The sequence below is a fragment of the Balaenoptera ricei genome, chromosome 8 (genome assembly GCF_028023285.1).
Source record: "Balaenoptera ricei isolate mBalRic1 chromosome 8, mBalRic1.hap2, whole genome shotgun sequence".
NCBI lineage: Eukaryota > Metazoa > Chordata > Mammalia > Artiodactyla > Balaenopteridae > Balaenoptera > Balaenoptera ricei.
This window is the reverse complement of record NC_082646.1, coordinates 35,338,585-35,364,786: the sequence shown is the minus strand read 5'-3', so window position 1 is coordinate 35,364,786 and position 26,202 is coordinate 35,338,585. Positions and strand designations below refer to the sequence as shown.

Sequence of the window (26,202 nt, the reverse complement as noted above, 5' to 3'; positions counted from 1 at the left end):
ATACATTTGTCAAAACTCATAACACGTACAATACCAAGAGTGAACTGTAATGTAAACTATGAACTTTAATAATAATATGTCAATATTGGGTTATCACTTGTAACCAATGTACCACACTGACGCAAGATGTTAATAATGGGAACTCTGTGTGGGTAGGGGCCAAGGGGGTGTATGTGAACTCTATAATTTCTTTTTTTTTTGAATTTTTAAATTTTATTTTATTTATTTATTTTTTATACAGCAGGCTCTTATTATCTATTTTATACATATTATGAATTCTATAATTTCTGCTCAATTTTTCTATAAACCTAAAACTGCCCTAAGAATAGCCTATTGATTTAAAAAACCTAAAATTAAAAATTAAGGCGTGTATATTACATATACCTAAGGGAATATACCTCACCACTAAAGTGACCCATTTACCAAACCTTTAGTTGAAGGGAGAAGAGGTAAGGCTGTATTTCTTCCTTCATTCCACCCTGCTTCCTTGCAAGGCTGGGACCTGCCTGACTTTCCAGTGAAGTCATTTATTTTCCTAAGTCAGTGTAAAAAGTAATGGATTCCCTAACGTAAACTGCATTATAGAAAAAGAACAGGTGGCTGGTCTTTATAAGCTTACTTCATTTTCTTAGCATTTTTTTCCCAAGTAATACCCTAATATGTTACAATATTGCCTGAGTAGGCATCTTCATGAGGTATCATCTATGATGAATAAGGGTGAGTTCTACAGCCAAGATAGTGCTCAGTTCCCATGTGATGATGGAGTAGCAATCATAAAATATGTAAGAAATCAAATATATAATTTAAGCCATACTTTTCTTCCTATGTCAGTTTATAAAAAATCTATTTATAATGGGAAATAAAATACCCTATTCCTATTTTAGTGGAGGTGACATGGAGAAGGGAAGATCCATTTCAAAATATATTTGAAAATTTTATTTCCTGATGAAAACCCATCAGTGATTCCCTAAAGATGATGGGAAACTGAGACAGAGCAGAGTCTGGGAAGAGCCATCAGCCCCTGCCTGGCTCCCAGCACCTCTGCTTCACTCCTCTCCCTTCAGCTGGAGCCACCTGACAGTCTGCTGGACACTTGGCAAGTTTCTAAGGCGAGCCCTTCAGCTAGAAGGATTTAAGGAACCAGAGGCCACACCACAGGCTCAGGAATTTAACTTTAACCCTCTATTTGGGATGACAGCCTTGACTCCAAGTTCCGTTTGCCAAAGAGCTAAGTCCTTAAACCCCTTAGGGTGAATTGATAACCTCTTATTTAGCAGATGCTTTGAGGATCTGATTAAACTTTTTTGGGGGGCTCTCCGAAACTCATCTGGGGTTCATGGACAACTAGTCAGCCTAATAAGCCCTAGTCAACGAAGATGACTAATGCTTAAAATTCCTACTCCCTTCTCATGGAGTAATAAGTCCTGCCTCTGAAGTCTATCATGGTTTTTGAAGCCTCTCTCCTTGCTGGCAAACTTCCTCTTTATGGCCTGCCTCTTGGAATTTCTGAATTTTAGCTCTTTGTTAGAATGCCCCCATTAATTCTGATGGTTTTCCTTCATACTCCTTCATTACCTGTTCCCATTCCCTTCAGATACTGTGCTCATCTTCTCTGTGGTTCTTCCTCACACCTGGAATGATCCTTTTACACCTGTAGTACCTCTCTTTCTCTGGAGAGGTATGCAGGTAGCCTATTTCCCCATCTGAGCCTCTCTTATAGCCCATCCTGTCTGGGAACAGTGAACTAGACCATTCTGTAAGATGACATCAGGTATATAAAGAAAACGTTGTAAAATTGTTTGCTCATAGGTCACAGAAGGAATGATAAGAATTTATGAATTTTTGTGATAATATAGGAAGAGAAATGGAAATTGTCCTTCAATTGAAATGTGTTTTCTTCTCTCCCTCTACTGTATCCCGAACTGGGATGGTCTGATAAGTCTTCTGTAATGCATGCCTTTCTGGTGACACCACAATCAAGGTCGATGTTAAAATTGTCCTTCTTCCAAAATATTTTCCTGGCTGCTGGATTTTTCCTATTAGAATGTCTGGCCAAACCAAATAGTACTGTCAGTTTAGTCTCCTTCTCATTTCCAGCCGCAAAGTCTCATCCACGGGGTTTTACTTAATTTCCACCCCAATGTAGAGAAGAATAGAAATGGGAGCAATAGAACATGGGCATGTCACTCTTTAGGTTATGCATTTACAAATCAATTTGCAGGAAAAAAGCTTTTAAAATTTCAAAAACAAAGCCCGGAGGAGGTATAAACATAAAAGAACATGAGGATACTTTAATATCTTTGCAGGTTTTTTTCTGCAGAAATCCAATTCTTGTTGCATAAAGTTTTATATTGCAGAAATGAAGCAGTCTATGCTAGTTTAGCTGAGATTTATTTAACAAATAAGCATTAGAGTAAAGCAAAATACTTTAGGGATGCAACTAATCTCATACAGATTGTATGATATCAAGTAGAAAATATAAATAGTCCTGGTGATTCCCATTAAATAATATCCTTACTTTATGATGATCATTTGAGATAATTTTACATTGTTTCAATTAATGTCAAGATCCCACAACAGTTGATCTTTGAACAACATGAGTTTGAACTTTGTGGATCCCACTTATATTTGGATGTTTTTCAGTAAATACTGCAGTACTACACAATCTGCTGGTTGGTTGAGTCTGAAGATGCAGAACGTACCAAGGCAGGACTGTAAAGTTATATACAGAGTTGCAAAGGTTGTGTGTGTGTGTGTGTGTGTGTGTGTGTGTGTGTGTGTAGGCATCCTTAATTCCCAAATTGTTTAAGGGTCAATTTGTACTTATGATAAAACTTCTACAGAATATTCAGATGATATTAGGAATAGATGTTCCTACGGTGTCATTATTCTAAGGAGAATCTAGGTCTAATACAAGGAAAAAAGAGGGGGCATTTATATATATTTTATAAATTATTATTTTTGAAGTATACAGAAAGCCAGCTTTTTAAACTCAGTTCTCCATTAGCTATATGATTTTAATGGCCTTTTTTCCCCTCTGTTTATCTATCATACTTTATTTAGAAAGTGATGGTAGCTAACTCATGATTTTAGACCCGTACTACCCAGTATGGTAGCAACTACTTGTGTTTGTCTGTCAAGCCCTTGAAATGAGACTAGTGTAGATTAAGATTTGCTCCAAGTGTGAAATAGATACTAGATTGAAAAGGCTTTAGTACAAAAAAATATTTTAAAAGCATGTGAAATATCATTAAAACCTCTTCTATATTGATTACATGTTGAAATGATAATCTTTTGACTACATTTTGTCAAAATATTAAATTTCACTTGGTTTAAATTTCTTGTGACTACCAGAAAGTTAAAAATTTCACATTGGTTTGCATTTGTGGTTCACATTATATTTCTGTCCAGCAGTCCTAGCTGTAACCTTTCAGATTTGCCGAAAAGATATTTGAGTTCAGGTCTGTAATGGGGGAAAAGAGATCAGCAAGAGAGAAACATCATCTCCTGACTCTTGATCGTAAGATCCTCCTACTTCTCAGAGTTGCCCGGAGCTTCTGAGAATTTTGAGGGATTAGGAGAAAAAGCTTGAGAAGTAGCTGAACATGAACAACCTACATAAGAGAGTTTAACCCCAGTGTCTCAGAAGTCTGTTATGGGACATGAAAGTTTGTGATTCAGAAAACCAAAAGAATCTTTTTATGACAACTCCTTTATGGTTCATTCAGCTGCAGTTGGTGTATGTTTTGATTATAGCCTTTGAGAGTACTTAGTTGGACTGATGTTTTGTGATCAACTACTATGTGTCCCATGTTTTCTGTGTTCTCCCACATGAACCCCACCACGGCTTTATTATTGGTAGCTGTTATCCTTGCAGATGAGGAAGTTAAGTCACAGAAAGATTATTAGTTGCCTGAGGTCACAAACCTAAAGAGGGGGAGAACAAGGAATCGAGAACCCAAGTCTGGAGTTACTGTTTTGTACCACCTGCTGCCTTAATGGCTACTTGATTACAAAAATTAGTTCTTCTTAATACTTGCTCTGACCAAATAAAATGGATGACCCTAGAAAATTGGATTGTAAAGCTATTTTGATTCCTTAAAATAAGAAAAAGAAAGTAAGAGATTGACCTTTACTTTGGTAAAGGTACTTGAGTCAGGGCACATACCTGTCCATTCATTCACCTGTTCTTCCATCCTTCTTTCATCATCCTGTTTTAAGTTGTCTCCCCAGGCCACAGGTGACTGGCCACTTTCCATGTAGAGACAGAAAAGTATAATGGCTGAGTGACGATAAGATGGAATTTGGCTTCAGTCTTAATAACTGTGTGAATTTGGCACACTTTTCAAATTCTGTGTGCCTCAGGTTTTTATCTGTCAATCAGGGATAAAATTTGTATGTAGTTCCCAGGATTGTGATGAGTCTCAACCGACACAGGTAATGCACAGAGTAATTGCCTGGTTCGTTATTAACATCAGCAAGGTATCAGCTAGTGTGAGCTCTCACATGGACTGTTATTACTAGATATGAAAACAGTATTGATGAATCATTTATTAGTGTGGCTTCAAAGCCAGATAAAGCTTTTTCAAAAACACATTTTTAATTTTAACATGCTTCAAAGTATACATCTAAATTCCGTAAGAACATTTTCATTTTAGAGTGTTCTTTAGACTTCATTTTAGTCTTTTTGAATTATGTTTAAAATTCATATGACAAATGAAAATAAACTGTTCAATATAAACTAAAGCACACTGCTTTTGATCCTCTTCCCTTATTCTGCTGAATTTAATTTTAAATCATTTTTTGAAGAAAATTTCAGGTAATTTAGTTAACATGCTTTAGTTTTTTAACTTATTATATCATGAAGTATACTATAAAATGCTTTGTGGGTTCTCTAAAAAAGTTTGAATAATTTTGAGACTGAACACCAGCTACTTGCTAAGTTAAAGAAGACTATCAAATAGTATAGAGATAGTATATATACTAGTATATATATATATATATATATATATATATATATATATGTATATATATGTATGTGTATATCTATATATACTAGTATATATATATCTAGTATATAATAGTATATTTCAGGTCTTGAAAGTCAAACCTTTTGTGTTCTTTTTCAATATGATTGGTTAGCCTTAATGTAGAAAATTTAATTTAGGGTAAATTAAAGTGAGAATATAAGATAACGTCATTTAAAAAAAAAAAAAAAACACTGTAGGACTAAAGGTTACATTTCTATCCTGCTGAAAACCTAAGTGCAATCATTCTATAAAAATGAAACAATAAAGCTCTCCTCAGCTCGTATATTTTTAAATAAAAACTGTGTTGGTTTTTGGATTTAGTTCTAGATACTGTCATTGAACATCTGAAATATATAATAGTAGTTAGATAGTGAATAGAATTTTGGAAAAGTAAGAAAAATGCATTCTATGTGTTTGGCTAACTCATCCCCTTGTACTTCATATATGGGAAAAGAATCTAAAAAAGAGTGGATATATGTATATGTATAACTGATTCACTTTGCTATATACCTGAAACTAACACAACATTGTAAATCAACTATACTCCAATAAAAATTTTTAAAAATAAATTAAAATATTAAAAATTAAAAAAACAAAAAACTAACCAACCAAAATAAAAAAAAAAAAATTCCATCATGTAAAGGCCTGGTCTAAACGTAGCTTCTGCTGGGCTTAATCACATCAATGGCCACATTACCTTCTTCATTCCCATTTAGTTGAAAAGATAAGCTGACTGTTCTTCCTTGTTTTGTTCCTTTACCACAGAATTTTACCTCTCCCTATTGCTACTTCATCTGAATTCCATCCCCTTGAGATCTTAGAAATTCTTACCTTCAGAAACTCCAGTGAGACTCTACTGCTGAGGCAGTATATAGCCATGACTTCAAAAAATTTTGGCTCTTTAAATTAATTGAATCTATGTACGTATCTATTCATTCATTCATTTGTTCTCTCATCCTTCTTTCATCACCCTCTTTTAAAAGTTGTCTCCCTAAGCCACAGTTGACTGACCACTTTCCATCCTTGACTCTCTTTTTTTTCTTCAGTTTCCTCATTTATTGGGTTAGATTTTGATACTTTTTCATTTCCATTCAATAAACTCCTCTGAGCTTCCATGCATTAGACTTAAAGCACTCTGTAGTCATTCTGAAGCTGTCCTCTAATATGTTTCTGTTCCTCCAAGTAAAGAATAGCAGAGACTACAGCAGTAACTTGCAGGCCAGACACCTGTACAGGATGAAAATTGATGCCTTGCCTTTGCGCTGCTTTTCCAATCTTCTTAGAGATTTCAGTGGCCAAATGTAAACACCTGTATAAGATTTTGATCTCTTTTAGTGCATTGTGGTGCTCTGTGTATAAGTGTTTGTTTTTATTGTTTTAAAAAAACAGCCTTATTGGGTTGTATAATAATACACATACCATTTGGTTCACCCAGTTTTAGTTCGTTTTTGTCTGTGGTGTGACATAGGTGTCCAACTCCATTCTTTTGCATGTGGCTATCCAGTGGTCCAAGAATTCTTTGTTGAAAAGACTATTCTTTATCCACTGTATGGTCTTGGCACCCTTGTGGAAAATAAGTTGACCATAGATGTATGGGTTTACTTCTAGACTCTCAGCTCTCCTCCACTGATTTATAGGTCTGTCCTTGTTCCAGTATCACACTGTGTTGATTACCCCAGTGCTGCTCAGTTTGGACAGCAGTCATCTGGAATTACTGGAATTACTTCATATTGCTTCGGAGGTCTGCCCCTCACTCCCATGCTAAACCCCGACACCTTTTTTCACTTTGCTATTCACAGTATCACTGGTAACTGTGGGCCCTTAAGGCTTGAAACCTGGTGATTAATGGGCTGGGAAATTATGAATAGCTGTTCCCTTACTGACTTGTAATGGGTTTTGCTAAATGATTATCTATAAAGGCAGTATCAGTTTTTACATTTGGTCAGGTTTTTGGAGTGGAAAAGTCATTTGATTCTAAAGCCCTTGGGAATAATGAAATGCTATATGAGTTTGTCCTGATGATAAAAGTGCCTTTCTTAATATTAAAACCTAATCTATCTAGTAGTTTGTAGTGATTGTTACTGTTATTTAAAAGCCAGGTTTACTTTAAGGTCAAGCTGAGACAGTAGTCTTTCTCCCACCACTCCACCCACTCAGGCACATTGAACAGAGAAAATGACACGTGGGAGATGCAATTCTTAAAGATTGTCAGGCTGTCCTATTAAGTTTCCTTAATTTAACATCATGGAATTTATTGAGGATGAAATAAATGAGTATATATTCAAACCTAAGAAATGTTTAACTTTGCTACCATCTAGAGGCAGTTACTTCATACATGCTGTCTTTATTAAACTTTCCCAAATGCTACTTCCAAAGTAGATGTGGGACAAAAGTAAAAGATAGGTGGCTCTTTGTATATAATTTTTCTGTACCTCCCAAAGAGCTGTGCTGTTCCTAGTGGGTGCTCAGCATGCATTGTGAGATTAAAACATATTTGTTTGCTACTAAGTGAATCTGAATTTTACCAGAAGTTGCCAATAGGAGATGAATCTCAGGGGATTGGGTGTTTCATAGGAATATTTATTGCAGGTATTCTTAAAGTCTCTTCTTCATAAGTTAGATTCTTTGGACTTAGCATGATATTAGAATAGTATCTTTCTTTTATGGCATCCAGTTCCTAATAAGACAGTTTAATTGTGGGCTAATTATAGACATTAAAAAATTAAACAATACTCCTTCCAGCAACTTCATAAACTATTATTCAGATACTTAGAAGGCCTAAATACTTCAAAAGTATTTTCTTATTTTGTCTCTGAAAATCTCTAAATCTACATATCCAAGCCTCAGTTAATTAAAGGTAATTTTAATCCTATTTTAAGACACAGTTCTTTTTAATTGGACCACAGTATGTGCAAACTATATATCTTAAATTATTGGATAATTTAACAAATATGGCATCCTTTTAGTAAAGGATAAGCTATTGAATTTTAGTTTTGAAAATAATTATTGATGTAACATTGACAGTGTAAAATAGTTCTAAAATTTGCAAACAATACATTTGGACACATTATCAGGAACTGTTGAACAAGTGAAGGAAATTCTTTGAAATATAACAACTTAAAACCAATTTGAAAGTATATGCTTTCCAAAACGAACATAATTTTGTAAGAAGTTGACTTGTTATAGGAAGAAGAGCATTAGGTCATTGTAGAATCAGTATTTAACTGTTGGAAATCATGACACACATACCAGTTGATGCTTAGCTGAATCTTCCTTCTTCCCCAGACAGAGGAAATGACAGGATGTTATTCACATATGAAAATGGTTTCAAATTGTGTTTCTTCCTTAATTTAAAATAATAGTTTACAGACATATTATGCTATTTGAATTAGAAAAACATTAGCCACTTCTCAAAAATATTTTCTAACTTTATTGTAGGAAGAAGTTGTGGATGAGATTGAATTGGTGGACATGTCTGTGGAATAAAATCCCAGTGAATTAAATGAAAAAATTTAAGTAAATTATTTTTCAGTTATAACATTTCATACAAACAACTGTGTCCTGTAACTCTATGGAGAGCTGCTCTTGCTTTACAAATAAGAACATCATAAATAAGCGCATATGAATTTGGGATTAGAAGGCTAGGATCGTAGAAATTGTGCTTTTCTAAAGGAGATTTTACTCTAACTCTTACATGAAAGATCTGTATCTAGCTCCATGTTTTTGCTCAACTCTTCCCTCTGTTTTGAGTTCTTCCTGCTGCTTGCTTAAGTGTTGTCTGTTTAATACCCAAACCAGTACTGCCACCTTGTGATATTTTTCTTAATTTCATCTGACCATCCTTATTCCTTTCCTTGGGTACTTTTATCTCTAATTTACTGGTTTAGTCTTCCTCATATCTGCACATGTTTGAATTTGGTTAGAATCTCTTCCTATTTTGGTTAGAATCTCTTCTATGTTCCTTTGGTCTTTATCCCCATTAATGTTCTCTCCTGGATATTTCGTCAGTGCATTGGAAGATTAGAGTACTTAACTTGACTTGACACCTGTCCGTGACAAGACTTAAATATTAAATCACGTCTACCAAAAAGGAAGTAAAAATTAACTTCCATGTCTTCTGTTTCACATCCATAATTCTAGTGCCTACTTAGCTAAGGAGATTCAAAATTTGTTAGCTTGAGAGATTAGAATGAAATATAATTTCTGTAATTTATTATATTTGATCATCATTTTTAAAAAGCACGTTTTCATGGTTTCTTTTTTATCTCTTTATTTTTGCAGCTTTTGTCATTCCTTCAGGGTTTATTTACTTTTTACCACGAGGGATATGAACTCGCCCAGGAATTTGCACCATATAAACAACAGCTGCAGTTCAACTTGCAGAATGTAAGACTATACCTGTTCTCACTGCCTCTCCTTAGTGAATAAAATGATCCCAGGGCAACTGAGTTATGACCAAATTGAACCTTGGAATCTTTCAAAAACTTACCTAAGTACAAAAAAAGCTCACTCATTTAGAAAAACCACTTAATAAATTTATTAATTTTTTTTTATAATTGCTGGTTGAAAGTATGCCAGGAAAGAGTTAATCTTATTAACTCTTTAGAGTTAGAAAAATATAAACTGGCAAATTTCATAAAAATAAAAATATCTGAGGTGCAGAAACCTTGGAAGCTTTTGCCTTTATCTAGCGTTTTCATTATTTTATTGGGTGACCTTAGGCAAGTTGTATTTCCTGAGAGGGCAGCATGTCTATATTTGTGAAATGAACAGGTGGACTTTCACACTGTCCCTTCCTCCCTGAAGTTGTACTATTATATAGCTGATATTTAGTGTTTTGTAAAAATAAATTTAAATGTGGTTTTGAAGCATTCATAATAGCTGCTTTAAAGCTACAGGGAGAATTATTTACAAACATCTTATCTATTTCTGTCAGGGTTTATTTTGTAAAGTTCTCCAATCAATCCTTTTAATATCTGATTGCATAGTTAGACAAATTCTGATTTACGTATGCTGAACACCAGTTACACTTAAAAAAAAAGTTAGCCAGTCCATTTCTGCATGATCAAATATGACAAATAACAAAATCTTAATTGTTGAGGATTTTGTATAAATGAAAAGTTATTTCTGAAACCCTGTCTAGTACTCTATAGCTAAAATAATTTGTGAAGGTTTCACTTAATTTTCTATAAAAAGCATGTCTTTCACTCCTTACCTGATTCTTGCCATTATAAAGATGTTCAGCAAATAGAAATATGGAGTTGGAGTGTCCCATGAGAAATATGTGATTGGATTTATTCCACCTGTGTTTCGAGTTTAGCTTTTTATTTAACCTAGATTTTCTAGCAGAATCGATTTCACATTCAATTCATTCCATTGTTTTTCAATATGGAATGCATTTGGGCTTTTTCAGTAAATATTAAAAGGGAAAGTTATAAAATCCAAAGTATTTTTATTATTTATCTCCATATTAAATGCAATTACAGTAAGATTCCTGGGATTTGAGAACAGGAGATAGGTAAAGTATTAGAAAAAATTCTGATCCTTATGTTTAAAAGGGAAAAGTGGCAAAAGTGGCAATCAAGAAAACTTTCTTAACTTACTTTGAGATTCAGGTCTTTTAGTAGGGGCCATAACAAAATCTTAGAGTTGGATGGTGATGATTTTTATGTTTCCAAATGAATATTGTTGAGATAATGTGGCCTGAATACAAAATTGATTTTCATAGAGAAAAGCCTTATGCTTTCTATGTCTTCCCTTAAGTAAACTTGCTATGATGTGAATAAGCTATTTCTTACAATAGAAGAAGTTAGAACTTGGAAACCTATTCATTTTTATGAGTTAATTTACGCACTGACTTCTTGATAACTATATTAGGATTTCTGAAAAACAAGCTAAGTGATACGTCTTCAAAAAAGTGTTTGGAATAAAAGTGATGAACTTTTTTCTTGGTAAGTGCCACATGTATCAAAAGTATGTGGATTTATTTTAACCCCCAAAAGAAATTAAGTCCCTGTGTATCTTCCTTTTTACCTTAGGTATTATGGCATATAAAACTCTATTTAATTAGTATTGCGTATTTGTAAAACTATAAGTTGTCCCCCTAGGTAATGTTAAGCGGGAAATTGGATGAAACACACACACACACACACACACACACACACACACACACACACAGATTCAAAGAGAAACATGCAGAAGGTCATTCAGCAAAGTTTCACTAAAGTAATTCAAAATTAGAGCATAGGATTCAACGGAGAGGGTTGTGGATATGGTGAACAGTCCTGAAAGAATCAAGGTTATCCTTTGCACCATTTGCAGTTTTGAAACTTTAGGCTGAGGTTCCTCAAAACTGGTAGAAAACAATGAATGAAATTGTTGTTTCTGTTTACTTAAGACAAGGAATAATTTTGAAAGTACGCGACAAGAGGTAGAGCGGTTGATGCAAAGGATGAAATCTGCCAGTCAAGATTACAGACCACCCAGCCAGTGGACGATGGAAGGCTACCTTTATGTCCAGGAGAAACGTGAGTTGCAAAGAGATAAGTTAATGTCTGTTATGATTAACATTCTGTTTCTATGAGATGTGAGTTGGTTAGTTTCTTTTCCGTCAAGTAGGAAGACTGAAATTCCTTACAGCTTTATACTACTTAGTCTGCTCTGCCAACCACTGCCACCGAAGTGTGGAAGTTCTTCCCCTTTGCACCATTAGAGTCTCTAAGTTGGTATGTTATTGAACTTGGAACTTACACTTTTCATGATGATATAGTAACACGAGTTCAGGTTTAGAATTTAATTGTGTTATCTAATCTCAATTTAAAGTTTCATGGAGAATTAAAAATCAAAGCCTTTATCAGATGAATCATCTTGGTGACTTTGGTAATAGTTTTCCCCTTCAGCAGCATTATTTCATTTAATTCTGTGCTCTGACAGTTTTCAGGAGTAAAACTGGCAATTATGTAATGTCAAACTGGCACTCTTTACTTCCTGTTGTTAGGAAATAAGCATCAGACCCAATAGAACACTACTATCATTGCCTCACACTAAGTAAGTTTTTCTCACAAAAATTAATAAAAAACCATTCAAACTTGTATAACTAGGGTCCTTTCTTGTCATAAAGTGGAACAAGTCTGACTAAATTAACTCTCTATTTCAAACCAGAATGCCCTAAAGCACTCTTACTGTTTGTGCTAAAGGAACAGTTTTTTTACTTCCAGTGCATCATGGACCAGTGTCATCGTAAAACAAAAAATCACGTGCTTGGATTTTGCAGTAATCTCAAATTGCTCTGAAAGTTTTGAAATGCTTATTCTCACTTTCTGTACTTTTTCTCACATACTGGGACTCACAGACCACATGCAGTAGCACTGCTCCAAGTCTCTCTATCTGTAGACAATACATCAATGTAGTTGTTTTGGTTAGAAGACATTATAGTTAAAGGGTTTGAGATGCGGAAGCTGTAGATGTTGGGTTGACTGTGAAAGTTTTTTGGACAGGATGCAAAATGATCACTAAAATGCCAACATATTTTATATTTTACATGCCTAGGTGATGCTCATTTAATCCTTAGCAATATGCAAACAAATAACAGTTTGATCCAGTTATCTTGGCAAACATTTATTACTACATAGGTGGTAGAGGGCTGCTGGCTCAGGAGGTCTGGTTCCAGGACTTTCTCTCTCGTAACTACCTTTGACCAGTCTGCTGCTTTCAGATGTTAAAATGGTAAATCTGATTACCTGCCTATCTATTCTCTAATTAGAATATCCTAAATAGGCTTTACCAAAATTTCATGAAAAAGACCGATTCTTTGGTCATATATACGGTATATGGATTTGACTCAGGACTCTAAGGAAATGTTTGAATACTGAATAATTATTCCATATTTGAGAGCCTCACTGTGAGGGTACCTGGAGGGGAGCTCACATTTTGCTGAGTGGAAGAATTTGTGGATAGTGAGGCCTGTTCAAACCTGCATCTGGTAGAGGAAGTGCCATCCTCTTGCCTGAAGATTTTTTATTCATTTTAACTCAGTAATATTTTATTTCTTGAGGTTCCCCCCCCCCATTGTTAACACAGTTGCTAAAAGCTTTGTGAATATACAATATCTTGTTCTAAACAAAAAAGCTTTGGATTACCTAGCAAAATTCTTGTGTATATAACCTTCAAATATGCCCTGTTCAATTACTACTTGGTAGTTTATCCATTGGATGGTGCCGTGGTTTGCTTACCCATTCCCCAGCTGTTGGACATTTGGATCAAACTAAAAGCATAGTTCCTACCATATGACCCAGCAATCCCACTACTGGGCATGTACCCTGAGAAAACTATAATTCAAAAAGAGTCGTGTACCAAAATGTTCATTGCAGCTCTATTTACGATAGCCAGGACATGGAAGCAACCTAAGTGTCCATCAACAGATGAATGGATAAAGAAGATGTGGCACATATATACAATGGAATATTACTCAGCCATAAAAAGAAATGAAAATTGAGTTATTTGTAGTGAGGTGGATGGACCTAGAGTCTGTCATACAAAGTGAAGTAAGTGAGAAAGAGAAAAACAAATACCGTATGCTAACACATATATATGGAATCTAAAAAAAAAAGTGGTCATGGAGAACCTAGGGGCAAGACGGGAATAAAGTCACAGACCTACTAGAGAATGGACTTGAGGACACGGGGAAAGGGAAGGGTAAGCTGGGACGAAGTGAGAGAGTGGCATGGACATATATACACTACCAAACATAAAATAGATAGCTAGTGGGCAGCAGCCGCATAGCATGGGGAGATCAGCTCAGTGCTTTGTGACCACCTAGAGGGGTGGGATAGGGAGAGTGGGAGGGAGGGAGATGCAAGAGGGAAGAAATATGGGGACATATGTATATGTATAACTGATTCACTTTGTTATAAAGCAGAAACTAACATACCATTGTAAAGCAATTCTACTCCAATAAAGATGTTTAAAAAAATAAAAATAATAAAAATAAAAGCATAGTTCCTTTAATAATTTCAGGGCTGGATGGGTGGACAAAATGCAGTGTTTTATGCAGCTGTCTGATGTTGGTATCTTTTGTTCTAAGATACCTGACTTCTCCTCTGGGTCAGGCTGAACTGATCATAAAGCCCTTTGTGGCACTGACCTTTTTTTCTGAGAGTTCCTTGCCCTCTAAATGATAACATCTACTCTTAGACTCCAAAACTCAGGTAAATCTTCAACTCTAGTGTCTCTCCGTAGCCTGGGACCAAGTCTGTCCATTTGTCTTGTCGATTCACTTTGAACCCACACCTTCTCTCCATCTCCGCAGTCTTGCAGTGACCTCCTAACTGTTCTCTTCTCACCCCCAGGCTTGTGCTTCTCAGTCCATTCTCAGAGAGCTTCCAGCAGCTCCCTGCAATTATTGCTTGGTTGTGCCTCTCCTGTGATGGCCCTGGCCGTGCATGGCGTTCGAGGCTCTCACAGTTGGGCTCCTCTGTTTTTAGCATCCTCTCTTATGATGTTGTCTTCCTGCTCCCACGACAGCTTCCACCTCCATTTTTCTCTATATCTGCCTGTGTTATTTTTATAGCTTTAACGAGGCACACTTGGCATGCAGCAAACTGCACATATTTAAAAAGTACAGTTTGATCAGTTTTGCCATATGTGTGCACCTGTGAAGCCATCACCACAATCAACATATCCATCACCTTCAAAAGTGTTCTTATGCCCCAATATAATCCCTCCCTCCTTTAATTCCCACTTACCATCCACCCCTCTTCCCCTTGCCTAGGGATTTAAAAAGAAAAAATGAATGGATTTATATGCTGTTGGAATTATTTTTCTATAAGGGACAAGTATTCAAAGCCCCTTTCTACTTGGAATCTTTGAAAGCGTTTATATTAAGAAAATCTGACCAGTTCACTAAGACATATTGATTGTACTCTTGCTATCACTGAATAAGTCCTGTGGGGAACAGAAAATGAGATGAAGAATATGCCTTCAAGGTGTTTATTCTATAGTGGAAGGCACCAGATAAACTCACACAACTAGCAACCAGTGATCAATAGTAAATATCAGAGCTGTAAATTGAGTGATAAATGGACATGGATGTAATGGGGTGGTAGCAGATTATTGCTGTTTAGACATAGCATTCCACTTTATCTGGATATGTGGTTTGTATGTTACCCACCTCTAGGCAAACATTAAATTGCATTCTAGTAGACTCCAGTTTAACCAGGAAGAGCATGGGGTCCAGAGTCAGACAGAACTATGTTGGAATTTTATGCTACCTGTTAACTGGGTGATTCTGGGTAGGCAACTTTCTGAGCTCAGTCTCCTCATTTATAAAAGAGAGATATTTATATCTATCTCATAGTAATATTGCAAGAATTAGAGATAGTGTATGTAAAATGTCTCTGTTATCAGTAGTGGTGCATAATAATACCATTGTGCTTCTAGGAGCCCTTACTATTCTGTGTAATTTATATTTATCTCATTTAATTCTTAAGACAACTCCTGAAAAATATCATTCCTCTGAAAAGAGCAACTCCAATCTCATGTCCTATTGATGAAGAAAGTAGCACCATCTGCAGCTCTTAAGCTTTATTTTCTTTTATGTAAAATGTTCTTTATAATGTCTGACTTTAAAAGTTCCTAGATAAAATGTTGGCACTTAGTAGGTATTCAGTGAATGTTAATTCCCTCCCATTCCACAGACATCATCTCAGCAACCTCAGATGATCACTGGGTAAGATAATTAAACTTGTTTTGTTTTGCAACTTTAGAGCTATAATAAATTCTATTTACCCAGACTTTTTTTAGGGACTTAGAATTGCTTGCCTAAGAACGTCTGCCCTGGCCTGGTGCCAGGCAACTTTAAAGAAAGTAGCATGTGTGTGCCGCACACTTGAAGATTAAATGCACGAGGTTCTGAACTTAAGATGGAGGCAGGAAAAAACACCTTGGGTCTAAAATGTCATCAGAGTGTTGCAGCAGCTTTATTTAAAAATTACAGTTAATATTGCTTCATAAATCGCTTCCTAAGTAGTAAAGTCACTATAAGGATTTCTATCCAGCCACTTTCCACTAATCAGCTCTAAGCCTGTAAGTGTTTTACACCACGTGTAACAGAGTTATCAACAAGTATTGTTAAGTATTATAGTGTGAAATGGTCCCAAAACAGAATTGAAGTTAATTGCAGTAATCCTTATACAGTAATTACCAAGTATATAGCTGCACCCCATAATTTTAAAATCTGGAGTGGTTTAAGTATTAAAGCTAAACATGACACCAAGGGCACTATTATTAAAGAAAAAAAATTCAAATGGCTCTTGAAACACTTTTCTCAAGCGGTGCATTTTTACAATTCAGTTTCTTGCTTTTGGATATATGGTTGTAAAACCAAGCCAGCAATAACATTGTACATAATTGTTGCTAGAGAGATCCAGGTGTTAAGCCAGATGGGACCCTACATGGAGAAGCTATAGGAAACAAACTCCATTTTCAACCCACTCAGCCCTCTACGGCATTTGGGTGCAGGATAATTGGCTTCCCTGGGGAAAAGCTAAAGGTCTTCTACCTGGGTCATGAAAAAATTGAACTTATGGTGCATTCCTGTGCCCTGGTGAAGCAGCATTAAACCGTTTTTAAGACTACTGGATGATTAAGTGACGCACTGTGGGAAAGGGTTGCACACCACAGCAGGATTGTGTTTATGGGGAAAAAGAAATTGAGCGGTTTACATATACAGCTTTTAATATAAATGGTAGAAATTATTTTCATTTTAAAGAGTAATTTGAATTCACTTTTTTTCAGATTAGTGTTAAGAGGAAATAACTCTATGGTCAGTAAGGTTTTAGAGAAAGATGAGTGATTCATTCCTTCATTCATTTATCAAATCTTTATTGAGGAACAACTGTATGTCTGGCCCTGTTCTAAGGATTAAGAATATACTAGTCAGCAGAACATCACTGGTTCCTGTTCGCATAGAGCCTTAGTGATGGATACAGACAATAAATTGGGTGAATTAGTAAAATGTTAGTCCTATCAGTGGTAAAGTGAAGAAATAAAGTTAAAACAAGAAAGAGAGATAAGAAATATCAAGGTGAGGGTGCTGTGATGTTAGCTATCTCTACAGAAAAGGCCATTTTATAAAGGTGACATTTAGGAAAAGACCTGAAAGAAGTGACATTGTCATGCAGCTATCTGAAGGAAAAGTGGTCCAGTGAAGTGCAAATGCCCTGGGGTAGAAATGCATTCACTGAGTTCTGAGATCAGCAAGGGGGCCAGTGTAGCTGGAGTAGAGTGTATGAGGCAAAAGGCAGTGAGATCAATACTGAGGAGCCAGGTCATGTGGGGCCTTTGGTTTTTATCTGGGGTAATGTGGGAAACGACTGGAGGGTTTTGAACAAAGGGGTGAAATGACCTGGCTGAATTTTTAGCGGGGTATTTCTGGCAGTTTCAAACATAGAGGACAAAGATGGAAGTAAGGAGACCTGTTATAGTACCTCAGACTGTCATTTCTCATTCTTCCTACCTCTACGGGATGCAAGTATACCACTTTTACAGATGAGGTAACTGAAGTTCAGATCTAAAGTAACTCCTGAGTTTACAGAGTGAGTGTCGGAACTGTAAATAAAGCCAAGTTGTTTGGCTGCAAGACCCTCTACCCTACACCACTCTTGCTCCAGACTAGCCTTTCTCACTCACAGTAAACATTCCCAACTTGCATGGTCTATGGAAGTACTCAGTTGTGTTTCATGGCATCAAAAACTGTACAAACTTAGATACAGATCATTTATTAACAATCTGTAATGTTTGTTTCCTTATACTAGGACCACTTGGTTTTACATGGACTAAACATTATTGTACATATGATAAGGGAAGTAAAACATTTACAATGAGTGTTTCAGAAATGAAATCCAGTGGGAAAATGGTGAGTTGTTTTTATTTATTTATTTATTTATTTATTTTTAACTTTTTTGGGGGGTTTATTTATTTATTTATTTATGGCTGTGTTGGGTCTTCGTTTCTGTGCGAGGGCTTTCTCTAGTTGCAGCAAGTGGGGGCCACTCTTCATCGCGGTGCGCGGGCCTCTCATTATCACGGCCTCTCTTGTTGCGGAGCAGAGGCTCCAGACGCACAGGCTCAGTAGTTGTGGCTCACGGGCCCAGTTGCTCCGCGGCATGTGGGATCTTCCCAGACCAGGGCTCGAACCCGTGTCCCCTACATTGGCAGGCAGATTCTCAACCACTGCGCCACCAGGGAAGCCCTTTATTTTTAATTGAACTTGTTATTTAAGTAATGGAAGCAAAACAAACAAAAATCATGTGTGCTTATTTTTCTAATAAACGTGCTCACAATTTTTAAAAATTGAAAAGTCAAAAATTTTTCTCTCACTTTAGTGACCTTGAAGACTTAAAAAGAGTGGCCAGGATTTTTCTTTTATTTTGGCCATGGAATGTTTATAAGCAGTTATATTAAATGTAGGGACACCTTGGTAGGTGTCATCTCCTATCCCTGGCAGTAGAGTTGTTTGCGTTGTTGGTTCGCCAGCAGCCCATAGAGACTGTCAGTGGCTGGTCCAGGCTCAAGGCATCTGCGTCTTTCTTCCAGGTGGTCTCTTGTGGGAGCCCGGGTTTGCCCCTGCATGCCACTTCCTTTTCTGCACTGTGTACTACTTACTGAAATGCTGGCCAACAAACTTTCTCAGAAGAAATCAATCAATGCTTATTTACCCCTAAAGTAAATCAGTCACTGAATGTCTCGCATGGGTAGTGAACAGTACAGAACAAAGTGTACCTTATATGCGGAAGTGCTACAGAATACAACGCCTTTATTGCGTAGTGTACACTCTTTTTGTGAGTTAAGATATGAATATGGCAAACAATTGGACCTATGAATTAAATAATTGAACCATCATCTAAGAATCCTAGAGCTGGGAGTTATCCTAAAGATTATTTAGGCTAGCCTCATTTTACCTGATTAAAAAATAAAGACAATAGAAAGTAAGTGACTTACTCAGCTAATTTGTGGTGTAGATCATGGCAGAGGTAAATGTTGATCTAACTTAGACACATACTCAAATACATCAGCTGAAACTTATTGTGCTTGGGCATTCATTAGAGTCTAATAATTCAAAGTAAGAGACATAAAATAAAGGAGAACATACCAGAGAAAAAGAAACCTTAGATTGCTACCCTCACAAGAAGTTATTAAATGCTATAATCATGCCTAGTTTCTACTCTAAAAGTTTCATAAGAAAAGATATTGCCCAAAAGTCAGTTTATGTGACAGTCAGTGAGCTAATAATAAATAGTCCAAGCCAGAGTTCTATTAATAAGAGAGATTTGCAACCAGAAACAATAGAATTAACCAGGCATTAGGTAAATATTCCCCTTAAAATTGACTGGCATTTCAGATATAGAAGAGAATTATGAATTGAGCCTATGTCGGATCCTGTCAAAAGAGGTTTAGTTTAGTTTTAGCAGCAGACTACTAGTTGGTTACCAGCAGGGGAATTACGTGGTATGCATGATAGTAATAACATTATAGCAAGTATCTACTAGAACTTTATTATTTTGGTAGCTCTCTTGAGGTTGTGAGCCAGCTATCATTTAATACTCTACAGCTCCAATACAAACACACACACACACACACATTATAGTATAATTTAACATTATAAGTAAATATGTTGAAGGGTACTAGACAGGCATGTCACAGAATTCTTTGAATAAAACATGTATATATGATTAATTTATTAATAAATGGTTTGGTGTGTTACAGTTGGGCAGTTAACATTAGGCAGAAGTCTTTGTACTTATAGAAACAGGGTGTGATTATGATCTTTATACATAAACTGTACTATAAGTTGTCATTTTAATATGGAAACTTTAGATGGTGTATTTAATATATTTCAGTTCACCTTGTCATCATGTCAGTAATGTGCTCCACTTCTTGTTTCAGAATGGCCTTGTTACTAGCTCACCAGAAATGTTTAAATTAAAATCTTGTATCCGACGAAAGACAGATTCAATTGATAAACGATTCTGCTTTGACATAGAAGTAGTCGAAAGGTTTGAACTTTTCACTTTACATTTTTTAATAATCTAAATTATTTGTTTCTTTCTATGTATAGATGTAAATATGAAACAGCATAAAGTGCTTGTTTTTCAGTCTCTTTTTTAAAGACAATATATATGTTTATTTCATTCTTTCACTTGTTTATTCAACAAATAAGTATTGCATGATGCTTTCAAAAAAATAAATCAGACACAGAGTGCTACCAAAGGGTAACATCACTCAGAGAAGAATCTGGAAAAATCAATAAAGATGACTGCCTTAGGGGAAAGTGCATATTGTGGACTGAGGTCCCCATCAAAATGAAGGAACCTGATGGCATTGTTCATGGCTCCTGGGTCAGCCTTTTTGTATGCTTTTGAAATCTAGTGTCCTTGTTCCCAAGGAATAATAAGACACAACTGCAAATTCCATAAGCTTCCTTTAGCCAGTGAAAATCAGTGCCTACCATGTACACAACACTGTTCTGGGCATTCTTAGCCACAGAATATTGGGAGAGACATAAAGGTTGTGCATTCAAGCTTATCACCTAGTGGAATTATTTAACTCTGTTCCTTTATTGTTTCAATACAAGTAGAATAGAAACAAAATAAGGAGGGGTATGTTTCTTGATCTCTGTTGCATTCCATAATCTATTTTTCTTCCCCTGCATTACCACCATGCTTTTCTGAATACTCTAGCTTTGTGTGTGTGTGTGTGTGTGTGTGTGTGTGTGTGTGTACACTGTATATATACTCTGACATACTATATACACTGTTATATACTATAGCTTATGTACGATAGCTTGTTAACTATTTAGTAGGGCATAGCCTTGTTCTTATGCTTCTTTAAAATAGTGTTAGCTATTTTGGCCCTGTGTTCTTATGCTTTATAGATCTGCTTATTAAGTTTCCCTTTCTCTCCAAAACATCCTTTGGGATTTTTGACTGGAGTTGAATGGTGAGTTGAACTCTCCCAAGGATTTTACATATCTTTTACATATATATTTTTTTCAGATTTGTTTTTGGGTATATTCTTTTTATTTAAATTCTTTAGTAGAAACTCTTTTTTTGTTTTATGGTTAAGATTGCCATAGAGAAAGGCTATGAATTTTTTTATATATCAGTCTATATCCAGCACAGTTGTTGAACTCTTGGTTTTAATAGTTTTGTGGTAGGAACTTCTGGTTTTTCTATGTAGATAAATACCAACATGTTAGTGATTTCTCTTTTCTTTTTTTCGACACTTTCTAGATATATACTTGGAGCACACTGTTAAACTCTGTCCTTTAGTTGTTTCATCTGTAAAACAAGGAAAATCAGTACCCACATCAAAGGGTTGTTGTGAGGAATAAATGAGATAATAAAGGAGACATACTTATAACACAGTGCCTGGCACATAATAAACAGCCAACAAGTATTGATTGTTGTTATTATTTGTGTTTTACACTGGCTTAGATTCTCCAAGATAAAATTACCTTGATCTTTATAATACATTTTCCCTTTTCCTATCAGTCTAATGAGCTGTTTTCCTGTTTATGTAGAGATATATGCCTTTATCACAGTTTTAACTCACTCCAGGCTTTTAACCACACAATATTTAAATGAAATTTCCTTCTTCATGTACCTTTTCACAGAATCCTCTAGTTTTCTGTTTATCTTATGGACAGCCTGCACAATTAATTAGATTAATTTCACTTTTTTCTGAATTTTCTATTTTTCTCTCTCTTATATTGGTTTCCTTCCTCCCTTTGCTTGCTCTTTTCTTGAAGCACATCCTCAAGTAACTATCTCAGAATGGGTGCATGGGAGAGAGTTGTTTTTATACGTATTAACTGTAATATTGTGATCATTGTATATGTAAACACTTTGGTTTTAGTGTCTTCTTAATAATTGACTAGTTATGGTATAAGGCTTTCCATATTGCTATATACTCATTGTAATTATTTTTAGTGACTAGTTGTACCACGTTGGGTCATAATCTTAATTATTCTCATACTGTGGAATGTTTCGGTGCTTTTGAACTTCTGTGAATGTAGCTTTTCATCCTTTTTGGTCATTTCAGGGGAAATAGTTTGAGCCTAAGCTCCTTCAGATAGTCTTATACCTAAAACACTTATTGATTTCATTTTTAAAATTCCTTCTTTTTTCTTTTCTCTCTTTTCATTTCTTTTTTCTCTTTCCTGCTTTTTCTTCAAATTTTACTTTTAAAGTTAGCTAAGAATTTTTTTAAAATAATAAATGTGTAAAGGCATAAAAGTAGTAAATTGAATGTATAAAATATTTTTTAATAGGCATGGAATCATCACATTGCAAGCCTTTTCAGAAGCTAATCGGAAACTCTGGCTTGAAGCCATGGATGGGAAGGAACCGGTAGGAATATGACATATTCTATAATTTAGATTTTATTGTTCTAATAATTGCAAAGTACATCTGAAAAAAATTTTATATGTCTATAGTGTATTTGAAAATATTAAAATAGCAAATCAGAGGAGTAGAGACTCTTACTGTTTTCCTAGTGTTGTGTCACTGGCACATAACACCAACTTCTGAATTCTTTTCCCCAGGGGACTTCCAGGACTAATTTAAAACCCTAAAATTACTTTTAAAAAATTACTTATAATCATTAATTTGGCTACATTGATTAGATTATTTTATTTAGTTAATAATTCTTGAGTGCCCACTCTGCAAGTCTTGTGCTAGGCTTTATGATCAGCATGATGAACAAGTTTCAGGGAAAGAACTAATCCTGGTCCTAGACCATGGTTTAAAAGTCTCCTTTGCTAAAACTGTTTGTGGCTTGACATTTTCCCTCTATCCAGATCCCCATTTTTATAATAGTTATTTTGATGTTGACATAATTTACTTAAAATTATCAGGGAGGCTTATATAAAAAAGGGAATAAATCATTGATGACTTTTGTGGAGAACACTGCAATAAATGATTAGAGGGATGAGCACACAGAGCAAATAGGATACCCCAGCCTGTCCCTTGAAAACTATCTTTTAAATGGCAGAGAACCTGTGACCATTCTTCTGAAAAGTACCTATGCCACAACAGAGCTACACAAAGTGTGGTCCCCAGACTGAGTCCATCCTACAAACCGTTACCAGGCTACAATAAGATGAGTGCAGAGATTATGATTAAGCATCTGGAAAATTTTATAGCAATGAGAAGTCATTTTACATCTGTTGAATTTAATAATAAAAAATTTGGACTCTGCATCTATTCTTTATTATGTGTATTACCTTTAAAATTTATTGTGATTTATAAAAATGTCAGTCAGCGACAGATTAAAAACTAAAAACAAAGGAACTTGGTTCTTTACCACTAACAGTTGAGGGGCAAGCCCTGACCTAGAAAAAATTTAGAAGACAGTGTGATAGCTCAACAAGTACAAGTTAGGATTGTACACACTAAGAAAAAAACACTAAGCAGATAATTTAAGGAAGGAACAATCAGGTGAAATCCATCATGAGATACTTCCTGAAGAAGGGAAATTATGCATCATGTTGGAGAATAGAATGAGATGCTTAGATCAGAGGGAAAGAGGTAAAACTTCGCCCAGGGCAGGACAGCCGGGGATGGAAAGGAGTGGGAGGCGAGATTGGAAGTTGGGCTGGGGAGATGGCATTGTGGACACAGTATTTGTAAGACCTTGAAATCAAGACACTCCCTTTGTGTATCATTGTACCAATATCGCCCTGGTAATCTTCTGTGCTGGGTCATTAATTGCAAGTAACTCACTGACTTCCTTTGTTTTTTAGATTTATACTCTGCCTGCGATTATTAGCAAGAAAGAAGAAAGTAAGTCATTTTAATAATTATTTCAAATGTTATCACGTAGATTTTTTTTTTTTAGTTGAAGTACCATAACATATTAGTTTCAGGTGTACAACATAGTAATTTAATCTTTGTATACACTGTGAAGTGATTAGTGCAATAAGTCTAGTACCATCTGTCACCATACAGTTGTCCCCCTTCACCCATTTCACCCACCCTCCAACCCCCTTCCCTTCTGATAACCATGAATCTGTTCTCTATATCTGAGTTTGGTTTCATTTTCTTTGTTTGTTTGTTTTGTTTTGTATATTCCACATATAAGTAGAATCATATGGTATTTGTCTTTCTCTGACTTATTTCACTTAGCGTAATGCCTTTGAGGTCCCTCCATGTTCTTGCAAATGACAAAGTTTCCTTTTTTATGGCTGAGTAGTAGTCCACTGTGTATATATAGCATGTCTTCTTTATCCAGTCCTCCACCAATAGAAATTTAGGTTATATCCATATCTTGGCTCTTGTAAATAATGCTACAATGAACATAGCAGTGGATATATCTTTTTGAATTAGTGTTTTCATTTTCTTTGGATAAATACCCAGAAGTAGAATAGCTGGATCATATGGTAGCTCTGTTCTTAAACTTCGAAGTACCTTTGTACTAGTTTCCATAGTGGCTGCACCAATATACTTTCCCACCAATAGTGTACAAAGTTTCTCTTCTCTCCACATCCTCTACAAAACTTGTTATTTCTTGTCTTTTTGATGATAGCCATTATAGCAGGTGGGAGGTGATATTTCATTGCGGTTTTGATTTGCATTTCTCTGATGATTAGTGGTGTTGAACATCTTTTCATGTGCCTGTGGGCCATCTTGTATGTGTTTTGGAAAAAATATCTACATAGATCCTCTGCCCATTTTTTAATCAAATTGTTTTTCGCTATTGAGTTGTTTGAATTCTTTATATATTTTGGATATTAACTCCTTATCATATATGATTTGCAAATATTTTCTCCCATTCAGTCGGTCACCACTACATTTTGCTGATGGTTTCCTTTGCTGTGCAGAAGCTTCTCTGTTTGATGTAGTCCCACTTGTTTATTTTTGCTTTTGTTGCCTTTGCTTTTGGGGTCAGATTCAAAAATTCCATGCCAACACTGATATCAAGGAGCTTATTGCCTATGTTTTCTACTAAAAGTTTTATGGATTCAGGACTATTTTAAGTTTTAATCCATTTTGAGTTGATTTTTGTGTGTGGAATAAGATAGTGGTCAAGATTCATTTATTTGCATGTGTCTGTCCAGTTTTCCCAGGACCATTTATTGAAGAGACTGTCTTTTTCCCACTGTATATTCATGACTCCTTTGTCATAAATTATTTGTTCATATATATGTGGGTTTATTTCTGGGCCCTCTACTCTGTTCCATTGATTTATGCATCTGTTTTTATGCCAATACCATACTGTATTGATTACTATAACTTTATAGTTTAGTTTGAAATCAGGGAGTTTGATACCTCCAGCTTTTTTTTTTTTTGTCTTTTTTTTTTTTGGTTTGTTTTTCTCATGATTTCTTTTGTCTATTCAGGGACTTTCATTGTTCCATACAATTTTAGAATTATTAGTTCTACTTCTGTGATAAATGATAGGGATCGCATTGAATCCGCAGATTGCCTTGGGTAGTACGGTCATTTTAATGATATTCATTTTTCCAATTCATAAGCATGGTATACCCTTCCATTTGTTTGTGTCATCTTATCATCAGTGTCTTAGAGTTTTCAATGTACATCTTTCACCTCCTTGGTTAAATTTATTACTGGGTATTTTACTCTTTTTGATGCAGTTGTAAATGGGATTGTTTTCTTAGTTACCTTTTCTGATATTTTGTAATTAGTATATAAAAATGCAACAGATTTCTGTATATTGATTTTGTATCCTGCAACTTTACTGAATTCATTTATTAGTTCTAAGAGGTTTCTTTGGTGGAGTCTATAGTTTGTTTTCTCTATACAGTATCATGTCATCTGCAAATAGTGACATTTTTTCTTCTTCCTTTCCAATTGGGATTCCTTTTATTTCTCTTTTTTTAGCCTAATTTCTGTGTCTAGGACTTCCAATATTATGTTGAATAAAAGTAGTGAGAGTGGGCATCCTTCTATAGTTCCTAATCTTAAAGGAAAAGCTTTCAGCTTTTCACCATTGAATATGATATTGCCTGTGGACTTGTCATATATGGCCTTTATTATGTCAATGTATGTTCCCTCTATACCCACTGTGTTGAGTGTTTTTATCATAATTGGAAGTTGAATTTTGTCAAATGCTTTCTCTGCATCTATGGAAATGATCATATGATTTTTATCCT

General features: G+C 35.4%; 1 protein-coding gene across 1 annotated transcript in view; it reads left to right on the top strand.

Annotated features, from left to right (window-relative positions):
• The window catches only part of ARHGAP42 (Rho GTPase activating protein 42), a 291,265-nt gene that overhangs the window by 221,524 nt on the left and 43,539 nt on the right, over positions 1-26,202 (top strand). The window contains exons 7-12 of the mRNA XM_059930533.1: positions 9,312-9,416; positions 11,428-11,557; positions 17,843-17,943; positions 19,974-20,083; positions 22,360-22,438; positions 23,833-23,872. Coding sequence (XP_059786516.1) covers positions 9,312-9,416; positions 11,428-11,557; positions 17,843-17,943; positions 19,974-20,083; positions 22,360-22,438; positions 23,833-23,872 — 565 coding nt within the window. The remainder of the gene's footprint in view (positions 1-9,311; positions 9,417-11,427; positions 11,558-17,842; positions 17,944-19,973; positions 20,084-22,359; positions 22,439-23,832; positions 23,873-26,202) is intronic.